The sequence below is a fragment of the Alexandromys fortis genome, unplaced genomic scaffold, assembly GCF_014885135.2.
Source record: "Alexandromys fortis isolate MF-2015 unplaced genomic scaffold, M_Fortis_MF-2015_v1.1 scaffold_206, whole genome shotgun sequence".
NCBI classification, from domain to species: Eukaryota; Metazoa; Chordata; class Mammalia; order Rodentia; family Cricetidae; genus Alexandromys; species Alexandromys fortis.
Genome location: NW_026068097.1, coordinates 1,758,696 through 1,775,295, shown reverse-complemented (window position 1 = coordinate 1,775,295; position 16,600 = coordinate 1,758,696). Strand labels below are relative to the sequence as shown.

Here is a 16,600-nt window from a genome sequence, read left to right as displayed (position 1 = left end):
GGAAGCACCAATTCACTCTTTTTCTGCCTGTTGTGAACTATACTTAAGAATTAACTTCGGAGACTAAGATGCATTTAGAAAATATCATCAATGGTGTCTATCCTGACTGAGAATTCAGCATTTGTCTCTAGGCTGTAATAGTCACTGTGAGGCATAAGTATTATGTAGACTGGGCAGCTAAGTTTTGTTTTGTTTTGTTTTTTGTATTTTTGAGATAGGGTTTCTCTGTAGCTTTGAAGTATGTCCCGGAACTAGCTCTTGTAGATCAGGCTGGCCTCGAACTCACAGAGATCCACCTGCCTCTGCCTCCAGAGTGCTGGGATTAAAGGCGTGCACCACCACCAACCAACCAGCTAAATTTTATAATATGGCATCTTGTGTAGTTTTAATCTCTGAAAGCACTTTTGTTTTGAGCTGGGGTATCAGCATATAGCCCTAGCTGGCCTAGAACTTGCTAGATAGGTAAGGCTGGCCTGGAAATCACAACTATCTTTCTGCCTCAGTCTCTCTAAAGGCAATTTCAAGGGACATAGATTTGGCGGAAAATCTCTGTTTGTTTACTCCCTTTAAAATGTAGGCCAGGCTTCTGTCAGACTTTTACATTTTTTAGTGGGTGGAATCCCCTTCTAATACTCAGTTATTACCGATTCAAGTAGAGAGCATTCTATCCTTATTTTCATTTGATCATCTACTGCATAATAGCTAGTGACTAAGAGGGTTAAGCTGCACCAGTTTGACCTCTACAATCTTTATATTTGTCAGTTGTCATATGAAGTTACTAGTATTACTTGCCAAATAAGGTTGTTTGTGGAAATTAAATGACTTAAAATGTGTGCTTAGAACAATGACTGATAAGGTGGCAGTCAGTAAATGGAAAGTATGATCATTATCCACAAGCAGATGGATCACTTCAGTCATACTGTATCACCTTTGTTATTGTTTTTATTCCCAAATGATTTTCATTTTCTCATATATCTACTCATTATCTTTGCTGCCATCCAACTTGTATTTGGCCATTGTCTCCCAGTTAACTTCTTGAAGACCTATCTCACGATTTTTATTGTTGTTGTTTTAGGGATATTTCATTTGTATGGATGTTTTTGCCTAGTGCCCACAGAGGCCAGAAGAGGATCTCAGATACCCTGAAACTGGAGTTATAGATTATTTTGAGTCACTATGTGGGTGCCCAGTATCAAACCCAGGTTCTGAACAGAGAGTAATATGCATGCGCGTGCACACACACACATAGACATACATACATATGCACACACACACACACCCCAGATAGCTATCTCTCCAGCCTCACAAATTATTTTTGAATCTCCTATTGTGGTGCAGAATAGCTGTCTGGTATATATTTATTGACTCGATTTCAACTCTTTGGAAACAACATTAAGTAATTACATTTGCTAAATAAAAAAAGGTTTCAGAAATAATCATCCCAATACCACTTTATTATTCTAAGTACCCATATCAGTATTTCAGTTTTATTCATTTAATAACCGTTCATGGAACGCTTATAGTAGGAAGAACTAAACTATTGTGAATGTAACCATATGCTGACATGAACATTTTGTAAACTGCTTATTTGCATGGGTGATGTTCTGCCTGTGTGGTATGCTGTCCCCAAAGAAGTCTTAACCCCTAGTACTTCAGAATGTGACCTTACATGTAAATAGTGCCATTAGAGATGCAGTTATTGATGATTGTATATTAGAAGGGAAGCCCCTTCATCTAGCAAGAAGGGTGCCATTACAGGAGAACACTATAAAGAGCAGAGATGCACAGGTAGAAGACTATAATTGAAATGATGCTTCCACAAGCCAATGAATGGGAAGGACTGTAGTCACCACTGGGTGCTAGCAGATGTTTCAGAGGGCTCATTCTTAACTGACACCCTCAGACTGGGAGAGATTTCCTAGCTGTTATCCTAAGCCATCCATTTTGTGGTTCTCTATTATAGCAGCCCTAGAAAAGGAATAAATTGTTCACATGCTTGGGCTAGTGTTGACAAGCCCAAGTTTAGGATTAAAGTTGTGCGTTTGCCTACATTATTACCTGTTACCTAACCTCTCAATATAATTTGATTTTTAAACTAATTTGCTGCTAGACCAAAAAACGTATAGAAAAACCTGGCTCCAAAATGCCATTGTAGTTCTTACACATGTGTAGCAAGTATAGAAGACAGTCCTAAGAATGCTTAGAACAGCACTATTCGTAGTAGTGAAATATAGAAATCAATCCAAGGTCTGTGGAGACAATTCCTGCTATTACTCTTCAGCATCAGAGATGAGCAGAGCACTGGGACATGCATCTGTATTTCTGATGCTCATAGCAACCTGTGCGAAAAAAGCAAAGAGCAGAAGGTTGTGGACTCCATTTCCACAAAAGTTCTGAATTACATTAAAACCAACATAGTATTTGCCAATATATGCGTATTTACAGGATGATAAAGCTATACGTAGCAATTAGAAACAGATCCATCCTGGGGAGTACCTTCAAGTGGCTCAAGTCCAGCTTCTCCAAAGTCACGGTAATTTTTTAGGGCAATGTTCTTTACTGGGTGCTGTGTGCCCAAAGTGCGCTAGCAACAGAAGACATAGTCCTTGCCTTTAGGAAGCTCTAGAAATGTAACAGGAGACCCAAAAGGTCACTTGCCGGTCCAGTACCTTGTGAAATTTGAAATATTAGAAACACATGCAGTATATAAAGAAATGAAGTGTGCACGTGTGTGAGACGAGCATGAGAAAAACCTAGCATCTACCTTTAAGTGAAAGCACCTGGAGTAACTGGTTTCCATGGCCGGTTCCACCCAAAGCCCCTTCCTCTCATTTATTTCGACAAATTGCACTTACTCTCTTAAAGCACTTTTCTGCCCCCCACCGCCCACACACACCACTGATTCTGTTTGGAAGATTCTACCATTACTGCCCAGCCTCTGGGCTTTTCTCTGGGGGTCCCTTAGTCTGCAGTTGAGAAGGTTCGCAGAATGTAATGAAATTTTGAAAAGTGGCATTCTTCATTACTGTAATAGTTATAATTCTTGTTTTTACTCCTTAGCAATTGACATTTGAACTTTTTGCTTTAAAATATGTCTTTTACTTACAAATTTAATATGTGCTTTTAGAGAATAGTTCTCACTGCAAAAAATAATTCAACAAAACATTTTGTTTTGTTGTGGAGCAGATTAGCTTGCTTCATGAGTGTTGGAATTGGCAGGTGGATGGGAACTGGATCTTGTTCCTATTTTAAAACTTTCACCGTCAAGTGTTAGACTGTTACAAGATCCATTGGTGATTCTAACAGTCTACCTAAATGTCTGCCCTATCACTATGTTGCCTTTGTCCATTTAAAAAAAAGAAACCTGATAGTTGTTGATTTTTAAATAGTTTATTTGTCATACCAGTTTTAGCTTGTGATATATAAAGTTAGCCTGTTCCATGGACAACAGCTCATTCCACTAAAGCCAGTCAGCGATCCTGAAGATGTGCTATCTGTCATGATCTATCCAAAGTCCGTCACTGGCTGCTGGAAAAAATAATATGATTCAGACTGCCTTTTCAGCTGCTGAATTGCTTTCAACAAAAGACCTTTGCAACATTTAAAGCTATAAAAGTGGATGCATCTTTGAGCTAAATTCCTATAGAAGATAAAAGTGAATTTCAAAGTGAAAAATGACTTGTCTCTTTACAATTTCTAAAACTCTCATCAAACTAGATAACTTTTAATACTGAGATTTGAAGTAACCAAGATAAATTGATCTAACACATATGAGTTAATATGTCTATTTGGACAATGAACCACTTGCTGAGATTAGATTATCATATGAGCCACTGTCTTCATCCAAGCAGCAGTGACTACTGAAGATTGGGTTCATTGATTATTGACATTCCCCCAATGAAGGATGGAGAAGTGTCATTGGACCCTCACCTGATCTCAGCCATTCCCTTCTAAGTCTCCCTGCTTTCTGTACACTATTCTGTTCTAATTACAAATGGCTTCGTGGTCGGGAGGCGGAGCATGTAGCAGCCCAAAGGTTAACTAAAGGGGCTACTTCATCCGTGCAGCTGTGGAAAAGTTGTCAGCCATGCCAGGGTGAGACTTTTGGGTTGAGCAGCAGCTTTGGGATCACTTTGCTACTGAAAATAACCCCTCCTCCATGCTCCATAAGTAAGCCTAATCCACAAATTGGCTTTGTATTGAGTTGTACTTTGGTTTGTTGATGGTGCCCTGTAAAGAGGGGATAGACAATTGTTTCAGTCTCCCCAGGAAAACAATTGTAAGAGTTTCCCTCAATATCTAGTTTGAGGAATGACTTAAGAGTTCATGGAAAGCCTCTAGTTGGAGGAGGGAACTGGTATGTTACGTCATTTATTGTGGAATCATTTTCATGAACCTCCTCACCTTCAGCCAGGACAAGTGGTGTCATGACAGTTTTACGACCAGGGAACTTCACTCCTTGCAATAGTGCAGGACTGTTATTACTAAGTGACAAAATGGAGATTGCAAACGCAAAATCTTGAGTTCAGAATTCTCCCTTTCAACCATATCACAGCGTTTTGAAGCTGGGCATAGTGGCATCTTTAACAAAGTGAAAGGTAGGGTTAATAATTTCTTTTGCAGTTTAAAGAACATGGCTATTATTTGTTTGGCCGAGGAGAGTTCATTTGTTTAAAGCAGGAGGCAGCAGCCTTTTCTGAAAGTAAATTGTATTGACAGAGGTAGTGCTTGTGCCAGTGTTTCGTGCTACATTGCCAGGCTGGGCTTACTGGCAAGATTCCAGTGTGTCTGTCTCCTGCAGGCAGCTACATGGCTTCTCTCTGACTCTGCCTACTCTTTCTATCCTCTATCTGCTTGAAACTCTCACCTTGCCCTATTCTACTAAGCCACTAGCTGAAAGCAGCTTGTCTATTCATTAACCAATAAAAGCACCACGTAAGCAGAAGGACTTCCCACACTATTTCCCCTTTTCTGTTCAAATAAAAAGGAAGGTTTTAACTTAAACAAAGTAAAATTCCATATACTCAAACAGGTATCAAGCAAGAATTATAGTCACAATATTTATATCTACTTTATCTTTCATCATAACTAATGAAAACTGTAATTATAACTATCATTCTTCAACTCCATCAAAGAACTCAGAAGGATATAATATTACCTAAGTTAACAAGAAGTGCATTGTAAGCAACTTCTAAAACTCTAGAATTGACAGAGACATCTCACTGCCTGGACAGTCACCCAAAGTTCTGTACTATTGCGGCATCCATCTTTAGCCTACAGGCCCTTAGTATCTGGCAGACTTTTATAAAGCAGGAAATTTCAAAGACAGTTCCACCTATGTTGGCAGTTTGTCATTCATTTTCTTATGTGTCCTGCAGAATGTCTGGTGGACTCTTTCATGTAGCAGGAACCCCAAAGGACCATCTCACCTTTAGGCAAGTTCAGTAGTCATTTTTCTGTGGGTCCTGCATGTCTAGTTCATTCAGCATAACATCAAGCAGTCCAGGCAAGAGCAGTCTCTTGTCCAAATGGCTAGGAAACTCCATAAGGAGCCTCTTTGATGTCCATTTTCCTCTTGAAGTAATTTATGCTGCCAGGAGCAGATGTGTCTCATTTTAATGAAAAGCCCTAAGTTTTTAAACATTTTAAATGCCATATTCTGTTAGTCTTTGAAAGGTTTGAAGAATACTAGCCATCTGAAATATAGCTCTGTACATCTAGAAAATCTAACTTACATGACTATTATTGATGACTATGTTCACCTGTATTTCTTATTATCCATAACATTTTTAAATGAGCTGCACAAACACAATACCTTAATCAAGAGCAGAAATATACATATAGCATGTCTCTGCTTTCTGCCGGCAAACAGTGCAAGAAGCTGCATTAAACTCTGTGTGTGTGTGTGTGTGTTTAGAATTCCTTTTAAAGCTCTCTCAGGTTTTTAGGTGGATTTAATTGATCACATTGGTCTCATTCTATTTCTCTCTCTCTCTCTCTCTCTCTCTCTCTCTCTCTCTCTCTCTCTCTCTCTGTGTGTGTGTGTGTGTGTGTGTGTGTGTGTGTTGGTGGGTTTTGAGTGCGTGTGTGTGTGTGTGTTTGGTTATGTGGAGATGATATTCCTCCAGAGTGGTCTACCTTGTATTTTCAGACAGGGTCTCTCACTGTCCTAGAGCTCACAAAGTAAGCTGTTCTACCTGGCTAGGAAGACAGGGTCCCCAGTAGTGGGATTTACAAGCATATACCATATCTGGCTTTTTAAAAATGTGAAGAAAATAATTCTTGAAGGGGAATTGTATGAGTGATATTATTCATCCTTTCATAATTCTGCTTGAATGTTTATAAATAGTTTTAAAAATTAAGTGGTATAGAAATTTCACACTTGTCATATATTGGTAAACATTAAAATTTTTGTTTGTTTTGCTTGCTTGTTTTTAATATGGTAACTTGAGCACTGTGAATAAGATTTCCTAGAATAAGCATGATGTCATTCATGAGGTTTCCCTTTTACTATTTACCTCCTGTTTCCTGTTCTGTGTTCCCCAAACCATCTTGCAGTTTTTGAGACATAGTCTTACTCATGAATGCAGATGGTATTTGTACTTAATGATCCTCCTACTTCAGCCTTCCAAATGCTAGATCACAAATTTGTGCTACTACATATGGCCCTTCATAGTCATTTATCATCTAGCTGTGTACCTGGCACAACACCCTCTTAACGTTTCAGTGAAACATTGGAAATATATGGCACTCCTCTATCCTCTCACTACCAAACCTAAAACAATAAAATAAAGACAGCATTGAACTCGATTCTTCCTTGGACATCTACTGCCTGTGTTTTGGCTAGCTCTTTGTATTTTTTTATTGTTTGGCCCTATGAATTAAAATAGCGCCTAAAAAGTTAAGTACTATTTGTTCTCTTGAAATATTTAACTCTTATTATGTTTGAAATAGTTCGATTAATAGAGAATTTTGTCTTCCTTTGTAGTTTCCAGGATGGCTTCTTCATCAGTATCTAAGTATAACTCACACTCCTTGGAGAATGAATCCATTAAGATGGTAAGTTCAGTTTTTACATTTACCTGTATCTCTGTATTTCTCTCTTCATATTTGTATTAGACAATTATTTAGGATTTACTGAACCATAAATCTCATTATGTATTCACATAGTATAAGGCAATGGAAACATATCATCCCACCTTGTTCTAAGAAAGATTTAAATAGAATATGTGTTAAGTGATTTTTGCTTTTGTAAACACTTTCTGAAGCTTTGTTAATGAATTGCTGCCAGATCTTACATTCTGGTCTGAAGCAGTCCTCTGTATCTGACAGCTCTCTGAAGGAGGTGTTGGAAAGCCAGGCTTGACTAAGCAAGCTGCTACCTTCATAAATAAGGCATTATTTGATGGGTATGATGGTAAGACTTACAAAACCCAAACATGCATACCTTGAACATAAAATGCTTCAAAGTAGCCAGGGTATATATATTGTTCAAGTAGAATTAGATTTTTGGATCATAAATTGAAAGAGAGAGGTGAATTCAAATTTAGTTTTATTCATGGTTGCATGGAGTTTTAAGATGATCCACCAGAAAGGTTCATTTATTCTACCACCTCACAGTGTATAAAGATGAGGCATATACCCGTTAGTGGTTCCTAGAGGCTTGAGCATGTTTCTGACAGACTACTCTTTCTTTGACCTAAAATAAGGTTCCTAATAAAATAATAGGTCATAAAGCATTCTTTGGCACTATGATAAGATTCTGTAACAGTTGCGTAGGAACAAAAGCTATGACCATATAGCACACTAACTTCATTAATGTTTGATCATTTTACTGAGTTATGTTAGCATTAAAATACTTAAACGTATTCAAAACTTTGGTAACATTATATAAATGCAGTGTAGGAGTTAGCACATCTAATAAATGTTGTAGCCAGACAGTCTTTATTTTTCTAATTTTCTGTTGCTAAGGATTGAACAGAGGGTGTCATGTGAGTTAGGAACATACCAGTGAGCTATATTTTCATCTCAGATTCTTTTTTCTCAGTGTGAATTTTTGATTTGAGTTTTCTTAAATGCTAAACTTCCATTTTTTCTTTTAAAAGTGTATTTCTGTGTGCTACTATTTGTGCAAAGATAACACCAATACCTCTGATTCCCCTTTCATTTGCAGGTATCTCAAGATGGAGTCAGTCAGGATCTCAGTGAGAGTGTTCCTCAACTCCCAGGGGAAACACTAATTACCGGTAAGGAGCTCCTGAGGCTGGGGTGCAGAGCTGGAGGAACAGTACAGCAGGATCAGGTGGCTTGAGCTCCATTTCTTTGTACAGACAGAAGGGACAAATAAGCTAGCTTTGCTTAGGAGCGTCAACACAGAGAACATCCTGATCAAAGAGTTCTTTCAAGAGCTCAGAGCTCACTTGCCTAGCAAGAATCTTGTTTCTGTACTAAAGAGAATGATTTGGGGGAACAACATGGGTTATCTCTTGAAAGTTTCTAGCTAGAGATACAATATATACTATTTGTAATTTAAAGTTATGAAAAACAATTAGATTAAGGCTTTTTCACCCTGTGATGTATGTTTCAAAATGATAAAAGCTTAAAGATTCTTCCCTTTGATATAATAGGAGAATCCTTTGCCAGAAAATGGAAATTAAGTAAGGTTGTATAACATTTCAATATGGTGTTTTCTTTTCCTCTTATGATATACCAATGCTAAGAGGAAGAAATCTACTTCGAAAGGGCCGGGTCACTCTGATTAAGAATGCAGAGCATTAATAGCTTCTGAGCCAAGTGCTGATGATAGAGACATTCAGTAGTTAGGGTTGGTCCTTTCTGTCACATGTCAGTATATTTGGGGCCAATAATCAGCACTGTTACAAGGAACCATTCTATTCATTAAGATGCAGATTTTGATTTTAAATGACTAAATGGAGGTTTTAGAGAAGTGAATTAGCCATGTACCACAGAACCATGAGAAACTATTTGCTGTCCATGAACTAATAATTCTAGTCTTGAAACTAAAACCAGTAAAATATGTCTTTCCCAGTTTCTGAAAAAAAGCAAAGAAATTTTGCCTTTATGGTCTTTATATGTGACATTTGAATGTTGTATATCAGCAGACAGACCTTTAACTGATGATGTAGTAACTAATTGAACTGGTATAAAGTGGCCTCTGTGTATAGTTTTCATTTAGTACCTGAAGAGAAAGGGATTTCAAAGTCATTTTAAAAAATTGAAAGTCATTAACATAGTCAAGGATATCCTTGAAAGGGAAATAGCTCAAGTAGTTTCTTTTACAGTCGTGAGATGTTAACAACAGCAAAAGCCGCAATCACGCCTGTGGTTTCACGTCTGGCTCTTGTCACCTTGTCTCAGGTGGTGACAGCATTGGGGGCAAACTCAGAAGTACCATGAGTGCTTAGAGGAGACATGGGCCTACTAGTTCCCCACTGCTCCAATTCAGCCTGGCATAGAGATGTGCAAACTTTGCCAGTGTTGCTTTCAATGTTTTTATTGTAGTTAAACATAGGCAAGTAATTTATATTAAGTTAGTACCATTTGTTGTGTATCTTGGTATATGTTTCCATTATTTTAGGGTACTTTTTTTATCTTACTAGACAAAGAAGTTATTTACATATGTCCTTTCAATGGCCCTATTAAGGGAAGAGTTTACATCACAAATTATCGTCTTTATTTAAGAAGTTTGGAAACGGTAAGTAGATTCTTACCATAAAGATGACCCTAACTCTTAAGAATGATGCTAAACTGTGTCTCTTCTACCTTGCAAGATTGACTGTGGATCTGATTAACATGAGTGATATAATTGCTTCTCAATTCTTAATTTTTTTGCTTCTATAAAAAACTAACATCTATTTTGCAGGCAATAGAATAAAATATTCAAATAGATTTTATCCTTCAGAATAGAGAAGAGAGGTGATTAGAGTAAACTGGTATAGAACAGTGTTTTTAACAAGCAGCACAGATGAGAATGAACAACTTAGAGATTTTTAACAAGCTATACAGATGCTTTAGATTCACTATATCAGAATGTCTGGGCCTATGGTCCAAACACACATGAATTTTCTAAAATACCACAGAGGAAGGCATTGATGTGAATCCTTGGTTAAAGTCAACCACTTTAGAACTATCTAAGTGTCCTTTTACAAACCATTCAGTAGCGGGGTAAAACTTGGATGAGTGTGTCATGGCTTACTGTTACTTTTTCAATCATGACCCCAAAATGTTTGTTGACACATTTCAAGGGACATTCCCATTGCTGAATCAGGGACACAAAGCATAAATACCCTAGAAAGACAAGAGAAAATGTACAGCTACTGTGATTATCACAGAACTTATGGTAAATGCGATGGTGTTTCATGGCTCACATCAGAATGCAGGGGCAGGTGGGCTTCCAAATATTCCTGGAAAATAGGTTTAAGATACATGGAAGAATAACCTGTTACTGCTTTGTACATAGGTGACTATGGGACTATTGGGGGAAATCTAGGAAGGTTCTGGATTTTTTTAATCTTCTCTCATACATTACATCCCAACTAGGGTTTTCCCACCCTCCAGTCCCCCATGCCTCCTCTCCCAGATCCACTTCTCTTCTGTTTCCCTTAAAAAAAAAAAAAAAAAAGAGCAGGCCGCCTAGGGATATCAACCGAACATGGTTTAACAAGTTGCATTAAGACTAGGCAGAAACCCTCATTTCAAGGCTGCATGAGACAGCCCAGTAGGAGGAAAAGAGTCCCAAGAGCAAGCAATAAAAAAGTCAGATATACCCTGTACACCACCCACTACATCCTCTCCCCTGCTTGCACTGTTAGAAGTCTCACAAGAACATCCAGGTACACAATGTATATGCAGAAGACCTAGCTCAGACCCAGATAGGATCTGTGATTATCACTTCCCTCTCTATGATCCCCTATGAGCCCTACTTAGTTGATTCTGTGGGTTGTGTTCTCATGAGGTCCTCAACTCCTCTAGCTCCTACAATCCTTTTTCCCTTCTTCTGCAGGGTTTCCCTGGCTCTGACTAGCGTTTAGCTGGGGGTTTCTACATCTGTTCCCATCAGTTGCTGAATGACAACTCTCTGATGGCACTTGAGCTAGGCACTGATCTAGAAGGATAACTGAATATCATTAGGAATCATTTTATTGATTTTTTTCTAGCCATGTTTGGGTCTGTCCTAGGTCTCTGGGCTGTCCAGTCTCTGGTTTCCAGCCATACAGGCAGTGTCGGCATGGGCTCCTTCTCATGGTTTGGGCCTCTAATTGTACCACCCATTGGCTGGTCACTCAGACAAGCACCACCATTACCCTATCAAGTCTTGTAGGCAGGACAGATTGAGGGTTCTGTGACTGGGTGGGTGTCTCAGTCCCACTGCTGGAAGCCTTGCCTGGTTACATATTTACAGTGAGCGGGTGCTTGTCTTTGACAATTAATAATTTTAGTGTTTGGTGGTTGAATATAAAAAAATAAAACATTAGTAGTGTCATTGACATTATTTTTATGGAATCAAGGAATAACACAGTCCCTGGGAAACACAGGGTAAATGGTGGCAATATATTCAGATAGGGTTACAAACTATCTAATAAAAGCTTAATGACAGCTGGGAAGGGTGATCAGTAACACCTTGCTATGTAGGGTGCTTCCTCTTTGTCCATAATGCAATGCATGGCTGAGATGTGAGAAACAACAGATTATCCAGTGTGCTTGATGACAGAGTCAAGGTTTGAAATTGTTATAACGGACTAGAATATAAGGCACAACCAGTGGCACAACATTAAAGTGTATAGATAGCATCTAATTAGTAAAAAATCAATTGTACCATTAAATGATTAAGGTCTGTCTGCAGGAATCTAGCCTTTTGAAACCAGTAATAGTATTACTTGTTTAAAAATAATATACATCTATTGTGAATTAAAAGAAAAATATTATAATGAGTGCCAGATAAGGTGAGACAGTAGTCCTGTTTGTAGTGATGATGTGATGACGTAAAATCCTGATGCCACCATTTAAGAGAGACATTGATAAAGAGAATTAATAGATAAGTAGGCTGATGAGGGAATCAGTGTATCAGCAATGACAAAAATAAATATTGTTCCTTTTTTCTGCAGAACACTATAAAGGGGTTTTGCTGGTTCGAGTTTGTTGTTTTGTCACTGTGACACTGTGAGTGAATGACACAAGCTCGAGTCATTTAGGAAGAAGAAATCTTAGTTGAGGAATTGCCTACATCAGATTGGCCCATAGACGAGTCTGCGCAGTGTTTTCTTGATTGCTGATTGGACGTGAGGAGGTCCGACTGTGGTCCATATATGGGTCCACTGTGGCCCCTATAAGGGAAGTGACTAAGCAGGTCAGAGGCAGCACATTAGTGCGCATCATTTTCCTGTCTCTTCTTCAGCCCCTGCCTCCAGGTTTCTGCCTTGAGTCTCTGCTCTGACTTCCCTTCATGCTGGATTATAATCTTCAAAGTGAAATAAACCCTTTCCTCCCCAAGTTGCTTTTAGTCACCATGCTAATCACAGCAATAGAAAGTAAACTAGCTCAGGAACCATGGCAGAGCTGTTTGAACACTGAAATGCCTTTCTGTGGCCCAGTGCTTATATTTGGTTTGTTCCATTTCAAGGAATCTTATATGTGTAGATTGAGATGCTTGGTGCTAACATATAAAATTATCAAAAATTAGAATTAAAGCTGTCATAGGCCATTTCACCATAGAGACTCCTGGCTTGTTGACTAGCCATTCATATCTAGTTTCATTTTATGCTGTCCTTGATAATGAATTGGGGAAGTTATTCAAATTGTGGTAACATGAGAAGGCTGTCTATATGGTGCCGTTTTGACTATATAAAATAATAAAATTATTTGTAGAGAAGAGTCTGTATGGAATATATATGAAAAGTTTTTCAATTCTTTGGATAACCAGAGCAGAATTATGTACACACATTAAATTCTTCTCATTTGTTGGTATTTCTCAAAATATCTAAGATGAATATGTACAGCTTTTTTAATTAAAAAACTTAGCAAGCTTATATCTTTTTTGTATATTTTTATGTAGACTTCATACTATTTGTTTTTAAAATATTTTTAATTGAAATAGAATTATATCCCTTCCTCCCTTTCTACTTTCCAGCCCCTCCCTGTTATTCTCCCTCAAATTCCTTTCAGGTTCTACTCTCAAGTTGATAGTCTTTTCTGTTTGTTTTATTACATTTGTTGCCTGTGTATTTGTGTCCACTGATATTCTATTGTTCCTGTCCTGTTCATGCTGCGATTTCTACAGAGACTGTTTGAGAGAAGACTGCCAGATTCTCTGGCTCTTACAATCTGTCCACCCTTCTTCCATGTTGCTCTCTGAGTCATAGGCACAGGACCTATAATATGTATATATCCTGTGGTACTGGACTTCTTATGATCCACTGATATCTCCCTTGTATCTAGCTGTGGTTTTGTGTAATGGTCTCTATTTTCTGTAAAAAGAAACTTATTTGATGAGGGGGGGGGTAACTCCACATTTTATCTGTGGGTATACTGGTCTAGAAAGTGGTGGCAGTAGATATTTTTCTAATAAGATCCATGATGTCTTAGCCCCTTGAAGCTGACTAGACTGTTTCTGATAGCAGGCATGAGTTCCTTTGTTTATACATGGTACCCCCTATAGGACAGGGTTTGGCATTGAATGCATAAGTGAAGTGCCCATCTGACAATGACTGCTACTTTCTTTATTCGTCTATGATATTATATAAAGAATTTATAAGCAATTGGCCACGCAACAGTTAGTGAAAGTCCAAAAGGAGACAGCTATAGTAGCAAAACATGGGAAATAGAAGGAAAATGGTTATGTTCAGTCAATGAAAAAAATAGTCCTTGTAGTGTTTCTTCACTTAAATGGTCCAAACCAGAATAGTAATTGTGGGTTTCTGTTGCAAAACAGAAAAAAGCCTTTCTGTATGCTTGATAAAGAATTTTCATCTCATTGGCATTTTGAAGTAGGCAACTGTTTATTTCAGATATGTAAACATTGTAGAGGGAGTGATGAATCCACATGTGTGTGGTCTCAATTTGGAGTCAGCTTACCCATTTTGTAGATGTAAAAGTTGCATGCAGGATGTTGGTCACAGTGGTTGATTTTTTTGTAGCCCTTTTTTGTAGTCTATCTCCCATCATTTGTCCTGCCCACTGCCTCCAAAGTGACTCCCGCCCCCCTTAATAAAGCTGGCTTTTCAGTTCTGTGACTCCCACTGACTTCCTCTTTCCCAAAGAATAGAATTCATTCTCCTTTATGTAGCTTGCATCCCTCTGCTATCTCCAGCCTTGATTCCTATCCCAAGCACGCTGTTCTCAAACCCCTTACCTTTTATCATCATATAAATGCCCTTCTCCCCCGTGCCTGGATGCCACTTTCAGAACTTATTTCTTTTTCCTTCAGAAGCTGCCTCAAAAGTCATGACCTTTTTGGAGCCCCCACTAGCTTCCCTCAAAGTTCTCACTGCATCTCTGCCTCCCAGCAGTCCTTTCGGCATGCTTTCCAGTTAACACTGCTTGGAAACCTTCCACAACCAGCTTTGCTACCTTTGAAAATTTTATTTAAATAACATTTTCTTTTCATTTATGTACCAACCAGTTTCCCCTCCCTCTCGCTCCTCCAGTCCCCTCCTCTTTCCCATCTACCTCCCCCCTCATCCACTCCTCCTCCATCTCCACTCAGAAAGGGATAGCATTAAGTTGAGGCAGCTCCTCCCCTTCTGTAAATGCTGGGCCAGGGAATCCAGCATGGGGACAGGTTCCCAAAAGCCAACTAAGCTCCAGGGAGAGGTCCTGCTCCCGCGGTTAGAGACCAAGCTAGAGGACTGTCACACCCCTGTTGCTTATATAATCTCCCCTCCCTCTTTTCAGCTGGACTCCAGGAGCTCGGCCTGGTGCCTGGCTGTGTATCTCTATACATGCTTCCATCAGCTACTGGATAGAGTATCTCTGATGACAATTAGGAGTCACCAATCTGCTTACAGTAGATGGTCAGTTGAGACACCCTCTCCACCATTGCCAGGAGTCTTCGTTGGGGGTCATCCTTGTGGGTTCCTGGGGTTTTCCCTGGCAACAAGTTTCTCCCTAACCCCAAAATGCCTCCCATCAAGACATCTCTTTTGTTACTCTCCCCCTCCATCATACCACCAACCCCCTCCCACACTGAGCCCACCCAATCCACTCCCTCTGGTTCCCATCCCTCTATCCCTGCAACCCCTGTCCCCAATTTACTCAGATCTTTTCTACTTCCCCTTCCCAGGGAAATATATGCATCCCTCTCTGGACCCTTTTTACAATCTAACTTCTCTGGACTGTGGATTATAGGTTGGTTATCCTTTACTCCTAATAACTACCTATGAATGAGTACGTGCCATATTTGTCTTTCTGTGTCTGGGTTAACTCATTCAGAGTGTTATTTTCTGGTTCCATCCATTGAAGGCGTAAGTCACAAACAATGCCATGCCAGTTTGGAATTATGATTAATAGGGTGGTATTTATTTAAAGAGGAAAAAACTTACAGATCACCGTCCCAGACAACAGCCCTCTGCACAACCAGGAAGGGAGTCTAGTCGCCAGCTGGAGCAGAAAGTGAAGAGAGAGAGCAGAGGGAAGTAGCCGCTTTTTATAAAGGGAGAGAAACCACGCCCCAATGGGCTGGTATCTCAGCAGCTATTGGTTGGAGGGGCAGAAGGATCTCCCGCAACAATCCATTTGCCTGAAAATTTCATGAGGTCATTACTTTTTACAGCTCTGTAGTACTCCACTATGTAAGTATACCACATTTTCTTTATCCATTCTTTGGTTGAGGGGCATTTAGGTTGTTTCCAGGTTCTGGCTATTTTGAATAATGCTGCTATGGACATAGTTGAGCAAGTGTCCTTGTGGTATTATTGCACATCCTTTGGGTTTATGCCTAAAATTGATATTGCTGAGTCTTGAGGTAGATTGAGTCCCAATTTCCTACGAAATCACCATACTGGTTTCCAAAGTGGCTGTACAAGTTTGCACCCCATCAGCAGTGGAAGAGTGTTTCCCTTACTCTGTTGAGCACTGGTCACTATATTTCTCTGGTTTATCATGTTTATTGTTGACTTGTTCACTGGTATTTTTTCAGCTCCTAGGGTAGATTCTAGTGTATTGAAGATGCCCAATAAGTAGTATTGAGCAAGTGAATTCAGTATTATTTACATACTGCTATGTCTGTGACTTTAACAATATTGAATCCCTTTGATCCTCACTAGTGCAGCAGCCAAAGCAGCACACTTTTGCTAAAAGTATGTTCAGTGAGAGCTCATATGTTGTTTGTTTGGTCACAGCATGCACACTACTAAATTGTGGAATCCTGAATACTATTGGGTCTGGAGTTCAAAAGTCCCACAGCCACCATATGACCTTGAATGTATCAAGGAACTTGACTTTGGTTAATAGTGTGACCACAGCAGGAGCAGCTGTAGGCATGTAACTCCATTGAAGCTAGTAGACTCTCACAAAGAAGACTGATCCCAGATTCTCAACCAGGAGCACACTGGATTCAGATGCTATTGAATGAGAGAGGCAGCTT

General features: G+C 39.2%; 1 protein-coding gene across 1 annotated transcript in view; it reads left to right on the top strand.

Annotated features, from left to right (window-relative positions):
- The window catches only part of Mtm1 (myotubularin 1), a 117,461-nt gene that overhangs the window by 9,851 nt on the left and 91,010 nt on the right, over positions 1–16,600 (top strand). Inside the window, exons 2-4 of the mRNA XM_050123649.1 lie at positions 6,989–7,059; positions 8,174–8,246; positions 9,621–9,715. Of these exons, the coding sequence (XP_049979606.1) occupies positions 6,997–7,059; positions 8,174–8,246; positions 9,621–9,715 (231 nt within the window). The 5' untranslated portion in view covers positions 6,989–6,996. The remainder of the gene's footprint in view (positions 1–6,988; positions 7,060–8,173; positions 8,247–9,620; positions 9,716–16,600) is intronic.